The following is a 23,440-nucleotide window of genomic DNA, read 5'->3' as shown; positions in this document are numbered from 1 at the left end:
CTTTTTAGATATACATGAAAATAGATTGTATTTTGACATATTATGCATACATGAAGTATAACTTCCCATTCTTGTGGTTGTAAATGATGTGGAGTTACACTGGTTGTGTATTCATACATGAGCACAGGAAGGTATTGCTTTCTTTTACTCAATAAAATGAAACAAAACCCTCCAAAAAGGTGAAGACTAAGGATAGGAGATGAAATTTTCTAAATGTGACATTTGATGATTATAAAAATGGCTGTGACATGGATTATGTTACCAAGTATGCTATTAAATATATTTCAAAAGTAAATTTTTTCTCTATCTTGTAGCATAAGAATAAATTAGAAGATGGAATATATTCAGTTCCATTGCTAACAAGTTGAATGTCTCTTGCCTGCTACTCAAAAATAAACTGTATAAAAATATTTGAAGCACTCTTTGTAAAGGTTCTTATTTCAAAACAAGGATTAATTAGTCAAAAATCTGTTTACCTCTTTCCTCAGCATTTCTAGTTCAGGGGGTAAAGATTTCAGCTCTGAGAGTAAATCAACTTCTTTTCGTAGAGCTTCATCCTCTTTAGATTCTATATTCAGTTCTTTCTGTAGAAATAAGAACTTTTACAAAGAACACTTGAAGACTGCAGTAGTTAATATTTTGGTTGCTAAGTGGAATAAGCCAATCCCCCAAAACCAAAGGCTAAATGTTTTCTCTGATATGCAGATACTAATTCTCAATAAGCAGGGGTACAGAGTTACTTTAGATTAGGTAGAGGGGAGTGGGAATGGGAGTAGGAAGGATAATAGAATGAACCAGACAGTATTATACTATGTACATACATGATTACATGACTGGTGTGATTCTACATCATGTTCAACCAGAGAATGAGAAATCTATTTATGTATGATGTGTCAAAGTGCACTCTAGTGTCATTCATAACTAATTAGAACAAATTTAAAAAAATAAAAGAATGAAATATAATAATGAAAGATTATTAAAAATTTCTGTTGATAATATATATCTTAAAGGTATTATGAGGAAAGTAGAAATCTAAAGTAAATCAAACCCTTGTATAAAATTATAGACAATCCTTTCTGTAACAGATTAAACTGAACTCTAAGCAAGTTTAGTATAGAGAATTCGGAGATAAACTATTTCAGTTATAATAGTCAATCCTCCTTCTTAGCGTTCAGAAGTTCTTTTAAAGATATTTAAAACACATCAAATCTCAGAAAATATCAGCTCTTCAAAGTTTGAACCAATACTTTTTTTGCCCTTTGCTTTTCAAATTGTAAGGGAAGTTATTTCAAAGAGAGAGTAGAGTCTTATAAAATTGAGTTATTACCATTGTGAATAACAAATAAAATTGAAATTACCATTACATATTAGGTGTTGGGAGGTCAAAGAGAAAATCTGAAATTAAATAACCTGTACCTTTTGCTGAAATTCATCTTTAGTTTTTCCTAGGTTTTCTTCTAAAAGTGAGTTCCCAGAAGTTTCCTCAGAAATTTTCATTTTTAGTGTATTAATTGTTTCTTGGTGTTGTTTCAAAGACTCGAGAGCACTTCGTAATTGTTCTTGTGAATCTATGTTCTTGTTGAAGAAACAGAAAACAATTTCCATTTTATAGTGACCGTTTAATCATAGATAAGCAGTCTTATCAATGATAGCTCCTGTACCATGTTTGAAGAGGCTCCAATATTTGTAAAGTTTAATCTAATCATTCAAAGCCTTACCAGATTTATAGTGTCTTGAATATCACTTTTGAGTTGGTCTCTCTCAATCTGCAGGCTCTCCTGGAGTTGTTTTAGGTCATCTTTTTCTCGGGTTAAGGTTTTCACTTCTTCTAAGGCTTTCTGAAGTTTCTCAGTAATCAGTGTTATCTCCTTTTCTACAGCTTGTAGCCTAGAATCTCTGCTTTCTAATTGTTCCTTCAGTTGTTCCATTTCATTTAACCTTTCTTGACCCTCAGTTGTTTTCTGCTGAAGCTCTTGAGTTTTGTGAGAAAGCTTTAAAATAAGAAAAAGTAAATGTGACATAGTAAAAGCAGAGTTTTCTGTAGAAGATAGAAATCAAACTCAAGAAGATTGAAGACCATGTCTTTGGATATCATTTTGTACTAACCTCAGTCTTCAAAGCATCCAAACTTAAACCAAGATTCTCTGCTTCTTTAGAAAGATTTCCTATTTCCTGATTCATTCTCTCATTCTCTTCAAGGACCATTTTATATTTTTGCTCACATTCTATATGAAGGGTTTTAAAATCTTCAAATTCTTGCTCAGTGCTTTTATAATTCAACTGGGTAGTTATTAGGTCATCTTTAGTTTTTTCAATTTCTTCCAGTAAACCTTGAATTCTACTCTCCTTCTGAGCTACTTCAGAAAACAATTTGTCTTTTTCTGATGTTATTATAGAGAGCTCTTCAGATTTTTCATGGATCTATGGAAAAAATTTAGGGATGTTAGCAATGTATGATCTGCTGAATCAATTTTCAGGAAAACAAGTTTTCCTTTGGGGGAGGGGATCATTTAAATCGAGCAAAAATTTGACTAGGGAAAGGCAATATTCTTACTGTTATTTCTCTACCCTGGCTTGTTTAAGTTTACATTTAATGTTTTTTTCACTAATGTCTTTGGGTTCTAGTAAGGATTGCATGGAGAAGGTCAACTAGTAGAAACAAGTAGGGTGTGTCTTTATGTCCTTAGCTGTCATTCTAAAGTATTATGTGGCAGCAGGCATTTTATGGTTTTTCTCAGAATTTGACCTCTTTAAAAAAAAAAAAAGGCTTTGAATGTAGCGCAGATTTCTAAAAATTCAATCTATTTATAATTTAAATGATGTTTTATTAGTAAAAATATCTAAAAAGCATTATTAAAGTAATTAAGTAACCCACATTCAGTTCATGGATAGTTTAATAATTGTGAAAATAAGCTAGGAAGGAGATGAGAAGGTGGAAGGTGACTAAAGGAGAAACAAAGGAGAGAAGGTAATATAGCATGGTGGCTACATTCACGGCAGATTTCTGTCACTCAACTATTAGAGAATTATTATTTTTTGGATGAAAAGTAGCACCCTCTTTTGTACTTCTTCACCAAAAGGTTGAGAAATGGTAGTGACTACCTTTTGAAAGCTTATAGAATAACTAAAGAAAATGTTTCTAAGGTTCTTTAGTATGAAGTTTGCCATAAAGTAAGCACTCAAATTCTTGTTATTTTAAATTGTTTTTTAGTTGTCAATGAACCTTTAGTTTACTTATTTATTTGTGGTGCTAAGGATTGAACCCAGTGCCTCACACATGCAAGGCAAGTGGTCTACCATTGAGCCACAATCTCAGCCCTTGTTATTATTAATTATTATTTTTTTTCAGAAAAGTAGAAAGGGAAAAGTTGGTAGGCTGTGGACTTAAGAATCATTTCCTAGTCTAAAAGATTTATACTGATTCATAAAGCTTTATTAGTGGTGCGTCTTTATCTCGTTGCTTTTCTTTTTAAATAGACATGCAAATCTAAATATTTATTTATTTTTAAAAATTTAAATTTGTTCTTTTTAGATATACATGAAAATAGATTGTATTTTGACATATTATGCATACATGAAGTATAACTTCCCATTCTTGTGGTTGTAAATGATGTGGAGTTACACTGGTTGTGTATTCATACATGAGCACAGGAAGGTATTGCTTTCTTTTACTCAATAAAATGAAACAAAACCCTCCAAAAAGGTGAAGACTAAGGATAGGAGATGAAATTTTCTAAATGTGACATTTGATGATTATAAAAATGGCTGTGACATGGATTATGTTACCAAGTATGCTGTTAAATATATTTCAAAAGTAAATTTTTTTTCTATCTAGTAGCATAAGAATAAATTAGAAGATGGAATATATTCAGTTCCATTGCTAACAAGTTGAATGTCTCTTGCCTGCTACTCAGAAATAAACTATATAAAAATATTTCAGGCACTCTTTGTAAAGGTTCTTATTTTAAAACAAGGATTAATTAGTCAAAAATCTGTTTACCTCTTTCCTCAGCATTTCCATTTCAGGGGGTAAAGATTTCAACTCTGAGAGTAAATCAACTTCTTTTCGTAGAGCTTCATTCTCTTTAGATTCTCTATTCAGTTCTTTCTGTAGATCAGTAATCCTTCTTTCCAATTCCAAATTACAGAGCAAATCTAGGAAGTTTTTGGTGAATTAGAGGGCCAATGTTGTCAAATAGGTAATCTAATTTTGAAAGTTCTTTAACCAACCTTTTTCAAGGTCAGATCCAGTGTATTTGAAAAGTAATTTTTAAACCCTTGTGATTTGAAAATGGAAAATTTCCCATTGAAAATGGAAACTTTGTACATACTTAACATCAAAGAATATTAAAAATAAATGTGAAGTTACTAAAAAAAATCAGTCTGGTGGATTTTTAATCACTGAAATATAGTTGTCAAATCAATTAGGTACATTTTTAGAGGAAGTCAGATTTGCAAAGAGAAGCCACAAATTATAAAATACCTTTTGGAACTCTGCCATCTATAAGGGAGTTAAGTTTTGTTATTTCATTAAAAGCAGATTGTAATTCTTTGTCCAGGTCAACTTGCATCTTCTTTTTTGCTTCCAATTGGCTTTGATATAACTGAATGTCATTTTCCATTTGCTTGCAAGTGCTTTCAAGTTCTTTCTATTGAGGAAAAACATTGAAAATGCAGAAAAATGTACTGACCATTAGAACTGTTTTTTTACATTTCTACATTTTTCACAAATTATTTACCATTTTCTCTTTCAGCTCCAGATTTTCACTTCTAAGAAAGGCTGATTCTTTTTTGGCATCAAGAGCTACAGTTTCAGCATCAAACAGAGTTTGTTGCATTTGTTTTAGATCTTCAGTGTTTTCCTAGACAAATTATAAAAAGGATTCAGTGAGATCTAATTTTGATAGATAATAAAAATACTTTAAGTACGATAATTTAACAAATTGGGTACTGTTTAATAAAAGGTTTAACAAACTATTAAATTAGTTACTTAAATTCTAATGAGAATACATGGATAGCTATTTGAAATAAAATTTATGAAGTCATGCTCAACTACTTATGATACATATTTTAGTTACTTATCAATTCTAACTTAAGTGCTTATTTTATGATCATGACTATATACTTCTTCAGAATTTCTATTAAACAACTGAAAAAATTCAAAATTTTTTAATCATTGACTTTTCATGGAAGACTGTCCCTAATTTACATTCATTGAAAGATTGATATGCTGGACTTTGTATGAATGCTTATTTATCTGTAAAATGTCCATTTCTCAAAGTTATAGAGAGATTAAGTTGATTAAAACCATGCCCAGTAGCTAGCCCAGTATGAGCATTTACTGTGGAGATGATGATGGTACGCTAGAAATGTCTAGATATTCACACAACAAAATAAACCTTATTTTTACCAATGAGTATGACAAATCCATTTTTATATTTTCTGACTTTTGAGTGTCTATGTATTTCTGTAGATTCTTAATCTGGTGTTCTTTTTCTTCAAGCAGCTTTACTTTTGAATTTAGTTCATTCTAAAAGAATCAAATAAGTGAAACAGAGTTAACAATTTGATTTTGAAAGTATTAAAAAGAACTTATATAATTTCAATCAACAAAAAATTCAGTTATTAATATTTAAAAATACAATTCCTCTACTTAAATATAATTCCTCTATTTTCTGTAATCATGTTCAATTTACATGATATATATTTTATAGTTCTAGTTATTTATTAATAGAAATACCCACATGAATGCTCACCTCAAGATCTTGATTATATACTTCTGCATGTTTAACTAAATTCTTTAAGTTGGAAATTTCATGAATTAGTTGCATCTGTAAGAGTATGTGAACAGGCAATAGAGCAAACCAATAGTTAATAAAGCAAAAAAAAAAAGATAGCGTTGATTCACTGCTTCAGAATTCACATCACCCAACACAGTTAGAAGAGATTGAGAGATCGATTATTTAAGCTACTTGCAAGAGCACCTCATTATTTAAAAATATAAGAATACCACCCAAATAAAACAAGAAAAAAAATCTCAGCATGACCTCAATAATAATTATGTTTTCTGTTAATAAAGCTAAAATAATGTCGTTAGCAAATTAGTAAGCAGTAAAGTGGTAATCAAAATTTTACTAAATACACTTTTAATTAATTTTTGCTTTGTATAAGACATGCATGCAAATCTATTCATCCTATTTTTTTTTTTTCTTACCATAAATTATCCTTGTGGTTCTACACTGACATACTTTTCAATGAGTTGTGATTTGGAATTAGGTTTAGATTAGGGTCATTTCATGTAATGACTTTACAATATTATTACTGTTCAAGATCTATAGAAGTTTGGGATTATGAAGTACATCATTTTGTTTTGTTTTATAGGAAATAGTGAAAAGAAGATGCTATTGCTTTATATTGATCATATAAAGTATAAAAGTATTTTTTATCAAATTTTCCTTTGTATCAAAATATCTGTAGCAGAAAATATTTGAGTACCAGAAAGTTTTGTATACAAATCAAGCAAATGGCAAGTGACTGAAGAAACATTTTCTCTTGAAATTACTTAATCTTTATAATTGAATAAGCTCTTAAATAATACAATAAAATTCTGATGGAATTTAAGAAAATGCATCTTGTTTAAGTGATATTTTCTGGATGCTTAATTCAGTCTTGACTAGTTTTAGGTTTTGGAATGTAGCAGAGTAGACATTTCTTAGGTCAGTGAAACAACGTGAGCTAACAGAAACATAATGGAGCTACACATGTAATTTAAAACTTTTTAGTAGGTACATTAAAAAAAACCACAAAAAGAAACAGGTAGAATTAACGTTAATATTTCACTTAACATGTCAAAAATTATTTCTCCATGTAATGAATATAAAAATATTATTTTACCTTCTATTTGTTATTCTTAAATTAATTCAGACTGACACAATTTTTATTAATTAATTAATTTACTTTTTAGTTATAGTTGGACACAATATCTTTATTTTTATGTAGTACTGAGGATCGAACTCAGTGTCTCACACATGGTACGCGAGCGCTCCACCTGAGACACAACCCAGCCCCAGACTGGCCCAATTTTAAATGCTCGATTGTCACATATGGTTAATAGCTATCCTACTGTACAACACAGCCTTAGAAATTTGTATTGGTTTTGCTTTAAACAATAGCTCCATCTTTTATCTTTTCTTCCCTGCCTATTTCTAACTTTTATTTGGTTCTTTCTCACATTTACCAATAAGGGAGAAGCAAATAATCAATCTTTAGAAATCATTTAGGAAATAACCATTTAGAAAAAAAAAAATTCGTACTTCTCATCTTAAATTACAATTCAGCTTATGTTTTGCTTCTCATAAGTAAAAAGATTAATTTTGTAAAGACAAAAGTGTAATCTCCAAATGACATATTAAGATGCAGAGCATAAAGAGAAAGTGTGTAAAGAGCAAACATGTTCAAAACACAGGACACGATCAACAGTTAATCCATTGTGATATAAGAAAACATTGAAAATTTTACCTGTAATTGAACAGGTAAAATATTAAACCTCTGAAAAATTTCTGAGTTGTAAAAATTATTAAATTAAATAAATCAAGTTAAAATAGGTAGATGGACACATTTTCTCTTGTCCCATGAGACTGATGATATTTGACTTTTAAAATTCATCTCTCTAATGTTTAATATGTAAGCAACCATAATCACTACATTCCCACCTGAAAATTATCCATGACTTTGATGATTTTTTGACAAAATCCTTAAGAAAATCAGAGAAATGATCACCTGTTCTGAGCCATAATTTGACTTTGTTCAAAATTTTATTCAAAATATACATTTTAGTCTTCAAAATTGGAGCTCTAGACACCATCCTCTTAACTATTCCCTTATATCATCCCCTGTAATAAACCCATCTCATTGACTGAAGTCCACTCTTTTTTTCATGACATTTTACACTTTGTTAATATGTATATTTTAAAGCAAACTGAATGAAATCCAGTGAAAAACTTTAATATAGACTTTATTTATTTATTTATTTATTAGGTATTTAACCTACAAAATGTAGGAACAACTTTAATTTCTTGATAAAATGAAAATGATAGCTTTGGCACAGAATTCATTTTTTCTTTACAAAGCAAGAGGGTAAAAACTAAATGATGATATTAAAGATGATGTTCCTTCAGGTTACCCATAGAGAAATCTGATAAGCAGCTGCATCCTAATTCACATTACAAGAATTTCAAAGTACTGGCTCTTACTTTTGGGAGGCTCACAGGTTGCTTTGCAAGTCTGATAACAGATAGGTATTTTTGTTTCAGAAAAACGATGGACTCAAAAATTCTGTTTGTATACTCTAGTTTAAAGACAATCTGCATTAAGAGTCCCTGAAATCTTAGTGATAGGTTGTAGACGTGAGTGGTGGGAACGTGAAAAATGAGGGGCTAATTCTATAGTCTGAGCCTATGTGGTAATGTGATAACAGTCCCCCTCCCCTATCTCTATGTTTTTTTGTTTTTGCTTTTTGTGGTGGTGCTGGGGTTTGAACCCAGGGTCTTACACATGCTAGGCAAACATTCTACCATTGAGCCACATTCCCAGCACTCAATATGTTTTTTTTTTTTTTTTTTAAAGAGAGAGAGAGAGAGAGAGAGAGAGAATTTTAATATTTATTTTTTAGTTTTCAGCGGACACAATTGTATGTGGTGCCAAGGATCGAACCCCAGCCGCACGCACGCCAGGCGAGCGCGCTACTGCTTGAGTCACATCCCCAGCCCCACTCAATATGTTTTAGAGAAGCAACTTATACAAAGTCATCCTGGCCCTGATCTGATGTAAGATAATAGCCCCCAAACAAATAGCATATTATTCTCAGTGCTGAGAAATATATTTCTGAGATTGATCCTTTGATAAAAGACAGATTCCTCGCCTGGAGGCTGGTGAGCTCAATAGTCTCAAGGTCTGTAAAATCAAGTTCCAGATAAAATTGTCTGGTGTGGGCCAAGATGACTAAAAGTTGCCTTTAGGTCCTTGGCACACTATTTAATCTCACTGGAATTATAAATTTTCACTCCTGTGGGTTTCATTTATATATTCAGAAGTAAGATATATGCAATAGAGATCTAGAAACATGATATAATCCAACTGTCAATTAAGAGCTAGGAGTGGGGCTTGGGCGGGATTCTCCATAAACTGTCCCTTAACCCCAATAAAACTGGGACACAAGGAAGAGAGTTCTCTCATTTCTGAGAGGACACACTCTCTCCCCAGAGGGTGTTTCCCCCCATTTCGTCCTTCTGTTACAAACAACTCTGCTATACTTTTACTACACCTCATGTCTTGAAATTTTCTCTTGTGAAGACACAAGAACTGATAATAAGACCTTTGGTAGCATTAGAACAATTTTTAAGTCCCTTGAGTCTGATGATTTCTGGACTAGGTTCTCTTTACACATAGCATAATATCATATGCTTAGAAAATTTAAGTGCCTGTTTTGTTTCCAAAAATTCCATTAATCAGCTTCTTCAACTAATGGAACTAATGGAACATTCTAATAATGTTCCAACTATTTAGGAATATACATTTTAAAGAAAAATTCATTAGTACTTAGTATGTATATATAAGACAGTCAAATAGATCTTAATATTCCTATTGGTCTCAGGAAATAGCTATGCTATCTCCTATAGATAAAACTTATAGCACACTAATATATATATGTGTGTGTGTGTGTGTGTGTGTGTGTGTGTGTGTAATATAGCAACTATAAGAAAACTATTTCCTCAAGACAAATCCATCAATAGATAGATCCATGAAAGGTTCCCTCTGATGTTTTTAAAATCTCATTCTATTATTTAAAAATAATTATATGATATTTATTTCCATAAGAGACAGATTCCCCTGCCTGGAATAATATGGATGGAACTAAATATAATATAATTATTTTTATAACATTGTAAATTAAATATTTCTTTTTCTTTTTCTTTTTGTGGTACTGGGGATTTAATCCAGGGCCTTGTGCATGCAAGGCAAGCACTCTACCAACTGAACTATATCCCCAGCCCCTAAACATTTCTTAAATTCTCTAAATTGTGTGTGTGTGTGTGTGTAAAACAGCTGATCCATAATATCTCAGTATTAGAAAGAAATATCCTTAAGGAAATGATAGTTCTTTTAAAGTTTCATATTTCTCTATCTTACCTCTTGATCTTTCTCAGCTTTTCTTTCTAGAGCCTCAAATTCATCCAAATCATTTTTCTCTTTTAATTTCAATCCCAGTTCTTCATTTTCTCTTCTCAGTTGTTCACAGTCTAATACCAAATTATCATACTTAGCACGGAGTGAGTTCAATTCACTTTCTAAGTTTTCCTAATATAAACAAACAAACAAACAATTCTACTCAGATGGAGTTCAGATTACATATTCTTTACTTCCTCAATTAAAATTTGGATTAGCTGAATATAATTTGACTTTGAGTCATTTGATGGTTTAGGCCATTCTCTTCTTCATGTCTTTATGATGGCCTATATTTTAGTAAACTATCTAATTCAGAGTAACTTACTCTATTTAAAAAGGAATAAACAAAAATCATGTAAATAAATCATAAGTCTGCCTATACCTGATAAGGAAAGGCCAACTGCGAAGGCAGAGTAATTGTTAGGAAACCCATTTCACCACAATAAAGCTCATTATTTAACTACTAATTAGTCTGACTTCTATTTCTCAGATGACTCTGAATTCAGGAACCAGAAATAGAGATCTTACTAATGACTTCTAAATCTCTAATGGTGGCTATGTTTTACCATACTTAAAGAAGCATATTTTTCCTTTCCATACTATTATGAGAAAGAGATAAAAGTATCAACAAAAAACTAAGGCATTTTTTTTTTCCTTTCCTTTAAAAACTAACTCCTAGGTTAAGTCTTAAGGACACAAAGGCACTTTGCCTATAATACTTTATAGACATAAACTAATGATAACAATAATTATTGGCACCATAATTGTATTCCAAAATTAAAATGAAATTTTAATAAATACATTATACAACTATATGTCTTTGAACATGGACAATCTAGAAAGTAGCTTGGAATTTAAACTTATTGACTTATTCACTACAGTATTCTTTACTGCTTAGTTTTAATAAAACTATACAGGATTGGCCTTCTGTAACTATGAATTCCTCATTCAAAGATTCAATTAACCTCAGACTGAAAATGTAGTAAGGCCTACAATGGTTGTCTCAATACTTAAAATGTAGACTTCTTTCCTTATCATTATTCCCTAAATACAGCATAACAACTGCTTACACAGCGTTTATACTGTATTAGGTATTACAAGTAATATAGAGATGATTTTAAAGTATATGGGAAGATAGGCATAGGTTATATGAAATTATTAAGGCCTTTTCCTCTACCAGATTTCAGCATCTATGGGCTTTGGTATCAGTGGAGGTACTGGAACCATCCAATGGATAAGGAGGAAAAACTTGTACTTTTATTTTTCTGTATTATCTAGCAAAACTATCCCACTCTGTTGTATTGTTTTATTGAATGCCTGAGAATTTTGACACTTCAAATTTTTTAAAAAAGTTATTCTTTTTATTTATTCATATCAGTATATTTTGACATATTTAGACAAACATGAAATATGTCTTATTCTAATTAAGATCCCAGTCTTGTGGTTGTACATGATGTGGAGATTCCCTGTGTCGTATTTGTATATGTTCTTAGGAAAGTTATGTCTGATTCATTCCACTGTCTTTCCTATTCCTGTCCGCCCCCCCCCCCCCCACCTCCTTCATTTCCCTTTGCCTAAGCCAGTGAACTTCTAGTTAGTCTTACCCCCATGCAGTTTTCCAAATCAAAACAGAAATTCTAAAAACATCATAGATACTAAGATTTGCTGGTAAAGAGCTAGAAGCAATGTCTACCTCTGAGCACGTACCAGCTTTATAAAATTTTTTAATTTTATAAAGAGACTTCCCCTAGATGTCTCATCATTATCAACCAAAATATAAAAATGAGGGAAATCTTTGTTAGAGCCTAAACTAACTCTGGTATTAAGTCAGAACTGATAATGTGCTACAACAACAAAGTCCAATAACAAACAAATTTAAAAAGAGTAAAAAGATCATATTCTGTAAAATACATTAGGTTACCTGGCTTAGTAGCTTTGTTGCTGAATTCCATTCTATCTCAGTTAATGAATCAAGAGTATTACTGAAGACATCAGACTCTAAATAGAGAGCTAAAATTTGGGGAAGAGGAAAAATTTTTCTATGAACTTATACATAACATTCCCTAATAGTCAAATTAAAGATTACAAACAACAACAACAAAAACACTGACCAAAGGTAATAAGCTCATATTAGCTAATATGTCCTTAGAGTATGAATGCCAAGATAACATTAAAAACAGATGTGATATTTATATTGTTTTGTGAATTAAAATAGCTTGTTAGAATTGGTGACAAAATGTAGGATCTTTAATACAATACAGGTAAAAAAGACAGATTCTAAATATGAGATCTGATCACTGTAAGTAGATTTATAAATGCCCCTAAAAAATAGATTATATTACTGGAGATATAATTTTGAAAGATTCCTAAGTAAGTGCTGCCCTTCGAAAATTGGCAAGTTTAAGGCAGATGTTATGAATAATGTACAAATTTAATTGAGCAATTAGAAGAAAAAAACAAAACAACCTGACTCATGATTCAACTACAGTGCATTATTCTTAAGAATTTTAGAAGAGTTTCATGAATGTTTACTTTTTCAAAATCACAAATTCTTATAATAATTTCCATTGCAATCATATCTAAAATACATACATTTTTACTTCAATGTGTTTATCACACAGAGTTATAAATGTAGTTCTATTTAAACAGGCACTCACATTCATCAATTTCTCCTAACACAGCGCCATCAGTCTTGTGTCTTCTTGTTGTTACATTTGCTGGCATATTAAATTCATTTACATAGTTTGAGTCCTTCATTTTGTTAATTTTGCCAAAGCACCAAGTAACTCTTCGTTTTTTTTTAGCCTAAAGAAAAAAAAAAATCAAAATTACTTTATACAGATCTATGTTCAGACATCATAAAACAAGGGAACTAGCTCTTATTTTTAAAAATTATTGATTTGGTAGAATTTTTAGTTTAATATTTAAATATTTAGAATTATTAGTTTAATATTTTATTTAGAATTATTTTATTTAGAATTATTAGTTTAATATTTTATTTGTCTGAGGACATTCTAAGATAAGAAAATATACTCAAAATTTTCAAATCAGTGTTTCAATCCATTACAAAATGAATAAAACTGCTGCTGACTTCTACATTCTTTTTCTTTGGGATCACACTCCTTCTGTTATTTGGGCATTTGTCATTTCCACTGGCTTTCTTCTCTCAACTTCACAAATGCTCAAGCCTGTTTGCTTTTACTTTTTTTTTTTTTTTTAAAACCTCTTGACTGGTTACTTACCTCAAGCTAACCTTTTGTCTTTGCTCTTACTTTGTCCTCTTTCTCTATCCTTCAGGGACCTCCATCTCCGGTTTCTTATGCTACCCACCCTGTAGTCCTTACCACTGTTTTCTGCATTCTCTTCCTCTGCCTGCCTCTTTTTATAGTTAAACATAGTAGTTGTTTTCATCCTGACAAACTCATACATTCATGGAACTCAATTTCATGTTATGACTCTCCCCTTTTCTCCCCCAGATCCTCCCTCCCCTCTCCTATTCTCTTTCCCCTACTAGATTTCCTTTTGCTCATGTATTTATTTGTATTTGATTGGTTATTTCTACCTATGCATAAAGGTGAAGTTCCCTGTTGTATATTTATATATGCACATAATATGATTTTTAAAGAATTCATTCTGCACTGCCTTTCCTTACCCATCCTTCCACTCTGTCTCTTGATCTCCTTTTTTATTACTGATCTTCCCTTTATCTTTGTTATCCTATGTTTCCCTCCACCCTTTCCTTTATTTTACTCTAGCTTTTGCATGTAAGAGAAAACATTTAACCTTAGAGTTTCTGAGTTTGATTTACTTCACTTAGCATGATATTCTCCATTTCTATCCATTTACTGGCAAATGCCATAATTTCATTCTTTTTTATGGCTAAGTAGAACTCCACTGTGAGTATATACATGTGTGTGTGTTTGCATATATTTCTTAATCCATTCATTTATTGATGGGCATCTGGGTTGATTCTACAATTTGGCTACTGTGAATTGTGCTGCTAAAAACATCGAGGTGGCTGTGCTGCTGTAGTGTGCTGATTTTATATCTTTTGCTCTGCCTGCCTCTTAAGTGTATATTTTCCAGGTTTCACAGCCAACATTCTTTCCTGCCCCTTCCTGGGTATAAGTACCATCTCATCACATTCAATTCTCTCAATGATCCTATGAGTGGATCTTTTACTGCATCCTTTTTATAGTCACCCCCAAATTTGGGGAAGTTGTAACGCTGTACAATCAATTGGTAGCTGAGCCCATATCTGTAACTTTAGAGCCTATCTAGGGAACCACTGCACTATGTAGCCTCGGAAGAGTAGCTCTCTTCCCCAGGATACACTGGTTACTTCTATGTCTCACTGTATACTACCCTTCTACTTAAAATGGGTAACTTTTTCCATAGCCCACATTGCAAAAGCCAAGTAATATATAAAGCCTCATTTCCAATGACCCTCAGCTTAATTCCATTGGCTCCCTAAGCCACACTTGAATCTTGTCATTATCTGAACTCATAAGCCTAGATCTGCCACTCTCGCCATAGTTGCTATCCTTCTACCTCATTTATTCAATCCCATTTTGACTGGTTAGCTTAATAGGGACTTTTTCCTTGTCCTTGTTATATCACTGTCTTCCTGACAGCTCCCTCTTTGATTCTCATATCATCATCTTTGAGTCCATAGGTCATCACTTCAATTATGTTTGACATTGGAGATTAATATCCTCAAAAATCTCTGTCCTTCACATCTATTCCACACAACGTACGTTCAGATGAATTATACTGCCTTCTGAGCCTGTATTAGCCTCTTTAGCACTGCTGAGTCACACAGACAGACATGAATCAGATCCTTTATGCTGCCTGGAGGGCTTTTCTCTCCCTTGTCAGGTTTCTTTTCCATTCTCAATAAGGGCCAGATTATTTTGAATGCTTGGTATATCTGTAAACTTGTGACTCTATCTACAACTGCCATCACACCAGAAAAACTGAACCTGTTTCACAAAGAAAATATAAAACTAAACTTACAAAAGTACAACTTGCACTGATATCTATCCTTTTCCTTGTGTTTGTTGAAATCTAATAAATTGGTCTCCTATCCAGGGCTAGCACCTTCTATTATATTCAAGAGTCCATCCCTTTGGTCTATCTCAACTCACTGTTAGGCAGCTTTCATCCTCACCATATAACTCAATTTGTTTTTGCAAATGTGCTCCTTGTTCCTCAATGCAAATAGTTTTTGTCTATTTTAACCTTACTTAACATCTTGGCAAAACATGACACCACTGATCACAACTTCCCTGAAATATTCTCTTTCCAGCTACTGTATTCATCCTTCTTCACCCTAGAGCTGAACCTGGGCCCCTTTATGGAGCCTTCTTTTTCTACCTTTACCTAAAATGTTTCTTGGGGTTTTTTCCTTGTCATTCTAAGCTTTTCATTCTCAACTTGCTCAAAGAACCAACTCATCTCTTCCCATAATTTCAATTTAAATCTGTAGTAGCATGTGCCCAAACTGATTACATTGCCCATCTTCCACACTGTTTCCATATATTTGCATTTTCACCTGCCTGACATCTCAAAAGATATTCTAAGCACTTCTACTATTTTTTATTGTTGCTTAACAAATTCGGCTACTAGCTTCCCAGGAGGTTAAGCAAGACTTTCACATCACTCTGGATACCTCTTTCTCTGTTTCTCTGCTCCTGACATCCAATCAATCACTAAGTTTACCCCATAAACAGCTCTCCAATTTGCTCCCTCTCCAGAGCCACATTTCTTATAGAGGCCCAACTATTCTGATATGCATAGCAGTCATGCTTTTTCTGCAATTCTGACATCACACACAGTCTCTTATTATCTCCTTAACATAACGTCACATTCAAATATCACATGATGGTTTAACATGGACTGACCACTAGAACATTTTAAGTCCAAAGAATGCATCATGTATTTTCATAGCTCCAGGCTTTTGCATATATGGGTCTCTTCCCTGTGCCATTGGGCCACTTTTTATTCACACTCAGTCAACCAATAGTTCTTGAATGTCCCCTCTATATTTAGTATGGTGACTTGTACATAGTGCCTATTAACAATAATTTATTAATAGCTTATATTTACTAAATTTGCTGTGTAGAAAGGATTGTATTAGGCACATTCTATGTATTATTTTACTTAATTCTCACAACACCCCATGAGGTATGTATCAAGCTATTTCACAACTAAAGAAATTACAGTGAAGGGGATTCAAGAAATTGCCCAATGTCAAGAGTCAGGAATTGATGGATCTGGGATTCAAATTCAGCCAGTCCAGATTCAGGGTTCTTCCTTCTGTTCACAATATTATACCCTAAAATGTCAACAAAAAACACAAACAAGCTAGAATCTTGATCACCACATTGGTTTATATTCTAGATCAATGTTTCTAAGGTTAATAATTCTATTTCTTTAAACAAAAACATCCCCCTAGTGACCAGTGGTTCCTAATCATCTGCATATTACAAAATAGATTCTTTAACTATATATTAGACTTCTTGAATAAGAAGCGCTATATGTGGAAATTAGGGATAGGGTATTTTTAATGAACTTCTTAGGCAGTGTTGATGTATAAGCAAAAACATAAAATATCTGGGTTTCTTGAATATATTGTATAAAAGAATAAGAAGTGCCTAACTGTATCATAAATATATATAAAAGTGCCTATTTTCTACCATATTTAAGCTGTTATCTTTTATTTTTTTACCTTTAATTCCTGTTGCATTGTAAGAGAAGAAGAAGTCACCAGCATTCGTGTTAAGTTTTGAATTTTTTCATCCTGTACTTTTTGAAGTAAATCTTTTTCATCCAAAAGTTGGGCCAATTGGTCTTTTTCCATTTCCTGGGCCCGAGTCTTTATACTGACCTACAGAATGTAATAATGGATTATGTTAATAATAGATGTAGCTAGATTTTAAAAATTTTAAAGTAGCTTAAAAAAAGAATATGAAATATGCATATGATCTCAGAGAATTTAATTGTATTGAAATAAAATATACCCTAAGTGCAGAACTCTAATGTGCAGTTACTATAATCAATAATTTCTCAAACTTGTAATATAGCAAATTACACATTTCTTCTCAGGTCTCTATTCTATATACTCTGTAAAAGATAAGAATACTGTTAAAACAGTTCTATTAATTGCTACGAATATCTAAATAACAGGCAGAAAAGTCAAAGAAGCTGAAATCTGTATACCAATAGCAAACACAGACATTTTCTCTTTCATCTTATAAGACTATTGTTTGATATCTTAGGCAATTTTTTCAGAGATCACTAAAATTAAAGACTTACAAATTATGAGACCAAGATTAAAATAAACCAGTTACAATGATAGGTTGATTATACTATATTATTAGGCTACTACTTAAGGGTTAGAAGAGGAATTCAGCAGAATGTGAAAATACAGAAGGTAGTTTTAAGTAACTATACATGGTCTTTCTTGTCAACCTGAATTAATACGTACTTGTAAAACATTTTAAGAAAGTATTTCTACTTGGCTTATTTGAAAAAAAGTCTTAAGTCTTGAACTTTGGAAATGAAAAACAAAATTCAAAATAATTTCAAGAAACCAAATCTTTCAATTTATAGTAAACAAAGTTAAATTTTTATGAGTTGATTTCTTCTTAGTTAAAAACTATTTACTTTAAAATTAAGCTGTAGCAGCTCAGATATTCATGAATTTAGAATTTTGGGGGGCAGATCTCCATTATTCTAAGTTGGTCCCTATTTACTGAAATAAATGATTTATACATACCTCCTCTAACTGTTTTTTAAGATCCACTATTTCCTTTCTATATCTCTTTAGGAGAGCTTCATCACTTGATACCTCATTAACATAAGGAGTATTCTTCATGTATTTAGCAGTGCTGGCAAACTGGCAAAAAATGAAGTAAAATATTAATACTAAAAGAAGTCATAACAACATTTAGGTTTCCTATAATCAAGTTTCTTGGAAGACAAACCAAAACAAAGTTTTCTCAGTTGGCTTAATATTTTTGAATACAGGGAGCATTCTATATTGTTCTTTTAACCATGCTCTGTGACTTACTCTGGCCAATAGTTTCAGAAGAGTTAGAAAAACATCTTGAAGACAGATGCAATAGAGAACCTACAAAACCATCCACCCCTCCCAAATGCTTCCTATACTTTGAAGCTCCTCTTCGAGCCAAAACTATCTCCCCTTTCTTTAAACTCTATTAGCCACTTAAATACTAATCCAAGGCAATCATGTCAGAAGACAAATCTTAATCTGCTCTGTAAATTCTGTAAAGTCAGGAATGTTTTCTCTTTGTTCTACTGGCAGGACCTTAATCCAGTGCTCAATAGCTATTTAAAGCAATGGCTTGAGTATGAGTACTAGAAGTAACTTTAAGTGGGAACATGAAGGTGACCAGTAAATAATACTGAATTCTTCATTGAGAAAGCTATTCCATTGATGTTTTTCATTTTCCTTTCCTTCATTTTTAACAGAAAATGTTGGCCTTTAGCACAAAACCAAGGTGGGCAACAGACAGAATTCAAGACTTATTGTCCTATACACACATACACATATACATATGCAAATACATACATATACGTGTGTGTGTGTGTGTGTGTGTGTATACATATATATATATACGTGTGTGTGTGTGTGTGTGTGTATATATATAGTTTTGGTTACTTTCTACTTGTGGTGAGTAATCTTAGTTTTTCATTCATAGGATTGATAAAATTTGCTTTTATCACAAATTAAGTACAAAAAGTAAGTTATTTGAAGAAAATATCAAGTCAATATCAGTCAAAATAACATTGGATATGGCTAAAATTATGGAAGTGGAATACAAAAGATTGAAGTCTTGAAAGTTAAATTAAGGAATGGTATTTAGAGGATAACACATTAATATTATCGTAACAAGTGTGTTATGTCAATTTTAAAAAGTATACCAAATTTTAGTAGGTAATTTTTTCTTCTTAAAGTTGACCTTTCCCCATATTAAGATAAAAAAATCAAACTCACCTGAAGAGTAGTAAGAGTTTCATCAAAAGATACTGGAGTAATTGTGCAGATAATACGTGTTTTTGCATTTCCTCCCAAAGAATTCTGAAGAATTCGTGTTAATTTGCTATCTCGATAATTTATGAAACCACTTAACAAGAAATGAGTTTGGGAAGAAAAAGATTGAGAAATTTTTTATTATAAAAGTGGTTGTCTTTTAATACAGAACATTTAGTTTTAAAAATTAATTCTTTATTAAAATCAGTATACTACAGAAATGCAGCAACACAGCCGTATCAATGTTTGTAGCAGCTCAATTCACAAAAGCTAAACTGTGGAACCAACCTAGATGCCCTTCAATAGATGAATGAATAAAGAAACTGTGGTATATATACATACAATGGAATATTACTCAGCATTAAAAGAGAATAAAATTATGGCATTTGCAGGTAAATAAATGGAGCTGGAGAATATCATGCTAAGCAAAGTGAGTCAATCCCCCAAAACCAAAGGCAGATGTTCTCTCTGATAAGTGGATACTGATCTATAATGGGGGAGGGGGCATGGGCAAAACAGAGGAACTTTAATTGGGCAAAGGGAAGGGAGGGGAGAGAAGGGGCATGGGGGGCAGGAAAGATAGTGAAATGAGATGGACATTATTACCCTAGGTACATGTAATGACTGCACATATGGTGTGACACTAGCTACATCATGTATAACCAGAGAAATGAAAAGCTGTGCTGCAGTTGTATAAAAAATACTTACAATAGCCTGAGTAAGTGTGGGTGTGTAATGGGATAAACTTACCCAATTTGTCCATCACTAAGTTTCTTGATTACTTGTCCCAAAATAAATAAGCTTCGATTTATATTACAGCCTTCCTTGAGTCGTACACCTAAATTTATGATTAAAAAAAAAAAAAAATCAAAACTTCCCCCCCATACTAGGTAACTAAGTTATTTATTAGTAAATGACAAGAGAAATTAGACATCAAAGAATCAGATGCTAGGATGTGTGTTTTGGTTTGGACCTGAGCCCACCGTATTATAATTTTGGTAGGCATTCTCTTCCTATTCCTTCCACCAATTAAGTGATTCAGAATAGGTATCAACAGTAGGAAAAACATTACTAAAAATCAGAGGGACTACTTTGGGAGGATGAGGCAGGAGGTCACAAATTCCATACACACTTTAAAATAACCATACTAGTTTAAACAACACAAAAATGTATTCTTGATGTTTTTATTAGGATTGTGTTAAATCCAGAAATTAACAGAGAAATTTGGCATCTTTGTGATTTCAAATCTTCTCATCTAAGTATGCTTTTTCATTTTCACAAAGTTCTCCATAATTCAGGTCTGATTTAAAGATTTCTTTACATTGATTTTGTGCAATCTGTTGAGTTTCCTAGTTGAGATATCAAGTTTTCCTATGTAAAAGAGGTACCACATCTTTTACATTATTAATGTAAATAACCTTTGTCCACATAAAATTCTACTTGGTTTTGTTTTTAAGAGTTATTAATTTCTATATATTAAATTTGTACCACACTACCTTTCTTTGGATTTTCATTTGTTTTATTACACATATAAGGAGAACTGGAAAAAATAGCCAGTTTTGCCATGAGAGACTAGATCCTATAGAGTTAAAATTTAGCTGTAATGTTAAGCTTCTCCCAGGATAGATACATAGGGATGATATGCAGTATCATTTTTCACATAGTAGAAAAGCATCCTTTTCTTTTCAATGCTAACTATGGTCACGTCTCATTTTCTAATGGAGATTAGTATACATAAATTTTGAAAGGGCAAAGGTGCAATGAAAGAATCTGTATATACTTACATGTATCCTAGAATCAGAATGTTAGTACTGGAAAGATACTTCCTACTACCTTCCTTTTTTTCTTTTCTGTACTAGAGATTGAACCCAGGAGTCCTTTCTGCCAAGCTAAGCCCCCAGTCCTTTTTTTTTTTTTTTTTTTTGAGACAGAGTCTTGCTAAGTTTAGAGCCTTGCTAAGTTGCTGAGGTTGGCTTTGAACTTTTTTAAAAAATTTTATTAGTTGTTCAAAACATTACATAGTTCTTGACATATCATATTTCATACATTTGATTCAAGTGGGTTATGAACTCCCATTTTTACCCCGTATACAGATTGCAGAATCACATCGGTTACACATCCACTTTTTTTAAGCCTCCTGCTTCAGTCTCCTGAGCTACTGGGATTATGGGCATGTGCCATTAGGCTCAGCTATCTTTCTTAATATCCTTACTAACTGTAGAAATTTAAATAGTTTTCGTGGAATTCTCATGGGCTTCCCAGATATACTAACCTATTAATTACATAACTTTAGCTTTTTAATAGATGCTACAATAGTTCAAAGAAAATAATTAGTTATATATAGATGCCGATTTTTGTATTAAGGATTTTTAGTAGAAAATTACTATTATCAGTTTTAAAAAATACTTAGAAGCATTTTTATCCCATAAAAGAATAAGAAGGAACTAAGACTAATTTACTTTACTAGTTCTCATTACCTTCAGCTCCTGTTTGAGCAGCTCTTTCACTGCCTGCAAGATCCACCAAATTCTGTAGGACAAATGAAAATAAACCTTCAGGAGGGATAATTAGAAATAATAAAGTCCAAACTATTGAAAGAACATTTTTAATACTTGGCATATCTGAATGTCCCATCTAAATTCTTGTGTTTCTTCTTGAGATAATATATCATCTTGAGTCAAAGTAGTCTCTATGTGTCGTTTTTCTTTCTTTATGACATATACTCTGTCATGCTGCAGATCACAGTAGGTTGTTTCCTATATAGTCAAAACTTTACCAAGGTGAACATGATTCTTTGCAACCCAGCACTTGTGGCAGCAGTAGGTTCTAACATTCTAATCTGCCCTTATTACTCTTTATTCAAGAACCAGGACAAATGTTACCTTCTTAATGTAGCTGTGCCAACTTTACTCTTCCTACCCCACACTTTGAATTTTTTTTGAAACGCTACTTCCACTATGTACCCAGAACACTTTATTAGATATGACTTACTCTTATAGTTGAGTAACTCCTGTAGAGCTAGTCATTTGAGTCCTTGACTACCCTGTAGCATCTTCAAAAGCATGGACCTCTTTCATTTTGCAAATAATAGTGGGGAAAAAAAAAGTGAATATCTATCATGTTCTAGGCAGTGCATTAGTTGCTGGGGAAATAGCAGAGAACCAGACAAATGAGGTCTCTGCTCTCACAGAGCTTGTATTCTACAGAAGAGGAGGTTGCTAAGAAGAGAGAAAAAGACATATAAGAAATATATTGTGATAAATGTAGTGGATAATTCAAATAGAGCTGGAAGAGAGCAGAGGGAGGAACAGAACACATCTTCTGGATGGGGTGGTAGGGGAAGGCCAGTCATCAGACTAAGAAAGGCAGTTATGAAAAGATCATGGGAAATGATAGTCTAGACAGAAGGTAAGCCAGCATACCAGGTCACAAACCAGAGTGCCCTTGGTGTGTTAAAAAATGTAGAAAGGGCAGAGTGGTGTAGTTGGTGAACTTAAGCAGGAAAAAGACAGGGTAAGAGAAGGAATGATCACATTATGCAGGGTTTTTTAAGCAAGACTAAGAATTCCAGGTTTCCTAAATGCAATGGGAAGCCACTAGAGGGTTTTATACGGGGGAGTACTAATACAATCAGATTCAACTTTCTGAAGCATCAACTGTGCCCTTGAGTGGAGAATGGATTAGAGAGGGACAGGAGCGGTAGCAGGCAGCCAAGGTAGGAGACTAGTGCAGAATCCAGGTGAGATGATGGCAGCTTGGTCTGGAGAGGCAGCAGTAGAAATTATCTGTATATTAAGTAACAGAGGAATGTATCCTTTATTCTTTTAATCTCAGAACCCAGCACTGTGCCCAGAGCATAAAAAACTCTCTCTATATATTCAGAATACATTAAAAGAAAGAGCTTTAAGTTATTTCTCTGTGAAGATTTCCAGGGTGTAGGCAAGTAATTATAGTTCTGTAGTTCTATCTCAGATACTTTCTTCTCTAAAATAATCAGAAGTCTAATGGTCCTTACATAGTGTCCACTACAGATGATCCAGATTCATAATCAAAGGCAAAGTGGTTAAGGAGTGAAACAGCATGAGTGAAGTCATGACAGTGGGAACAAGTACTCCTAACCAAAGACACCTATCCAAAGCTTCCAAGAGGCCCCATCTA

The 23,440-nt window shown here is 32.6% G+C and overlaps 1 protein-coding gene across 1 annotated transcript in view; it reads right to left on the bottom strand.

The window, feature by feature from the left end:
* Cenpe (centromere protein E) overlaps positions 1 to 23,440 on the bottom strand; it is an 82,173-nt gene that overhangs the window by 47,714 nt on the left and 11,019 nt on the right. Inside the window, exons 9-21 of the mRNA XM_071614846.1 lie at positions 21,760 to 21,811; positions 20,033 to 20,120; positions 19,247 to 19,376; positions 18,005 to 18,124; positions 16,955 to 17,113; positions 12,882 to 13,029; positions 12,146 to 12,234; positions 10,189 to 10,356; positions 5,411 to 5,530; positions 4,740 to 4,862; positions 4,484 to 4,649; positions 4,001 to 4,155; positions 2,107 to 2,421 (exon numbers count right to left, since the gene is read on the bottom strand). Coding sequence (XP_071470947.1) covers positions 2,107 to 2,421; positions 4,001 to 4,155; positions 4,484 to 4,649; positions 4,740 to 4,862; positions 5,411 to 5,530; positions 10,189 to 10,356; positions 12,146 to 12,234; positions 12,882 to 13,029; positions 16,955 to 17,113; positions 18,005 to 18,124; positions 19,247 to 19,376; positions 20,033 to 20,120; positions 21,760 to 21,811 — 1,833 coding nt within the window. The remainder of the gene's footprint in view (positions 1 to 2,106; positions 2,422 to 4,000; positions 4,156 to 4,483; positions 4,650 to 4,739; positions 4,863 to 5,410; positions 5,531 to 10,188; positions 10,357 to 12,145; positions 12,235 to 12,881; positions 13,030 to 16,954; positions 17,114 to 18,004; positions 18,125 to 19,246; positions 19,377 to 20,032; positions 20,121 to 21,759; positions 21,812 to 23,440) is intronic.

Source organism: Marmota flaviventris, chromosome 7, assembly GCF_047511675.1.
Source record: "Marmota flaviventris isolate mMarFla1 chromosome 7, mMarFla1.hap1, whole genome shotgun sequence".
Lineage (NCBI taxonomy): Eukaryota > Metazoa > Chordata > Mammalia > Rodentia > Sciuridae > Marmota > Marmota flaviventris.
The sequence above is the reverse complement of the archived record's forward strand: the minus strand, read 5'-3'. Positions and strand labels throughout refer to the sequence as shown.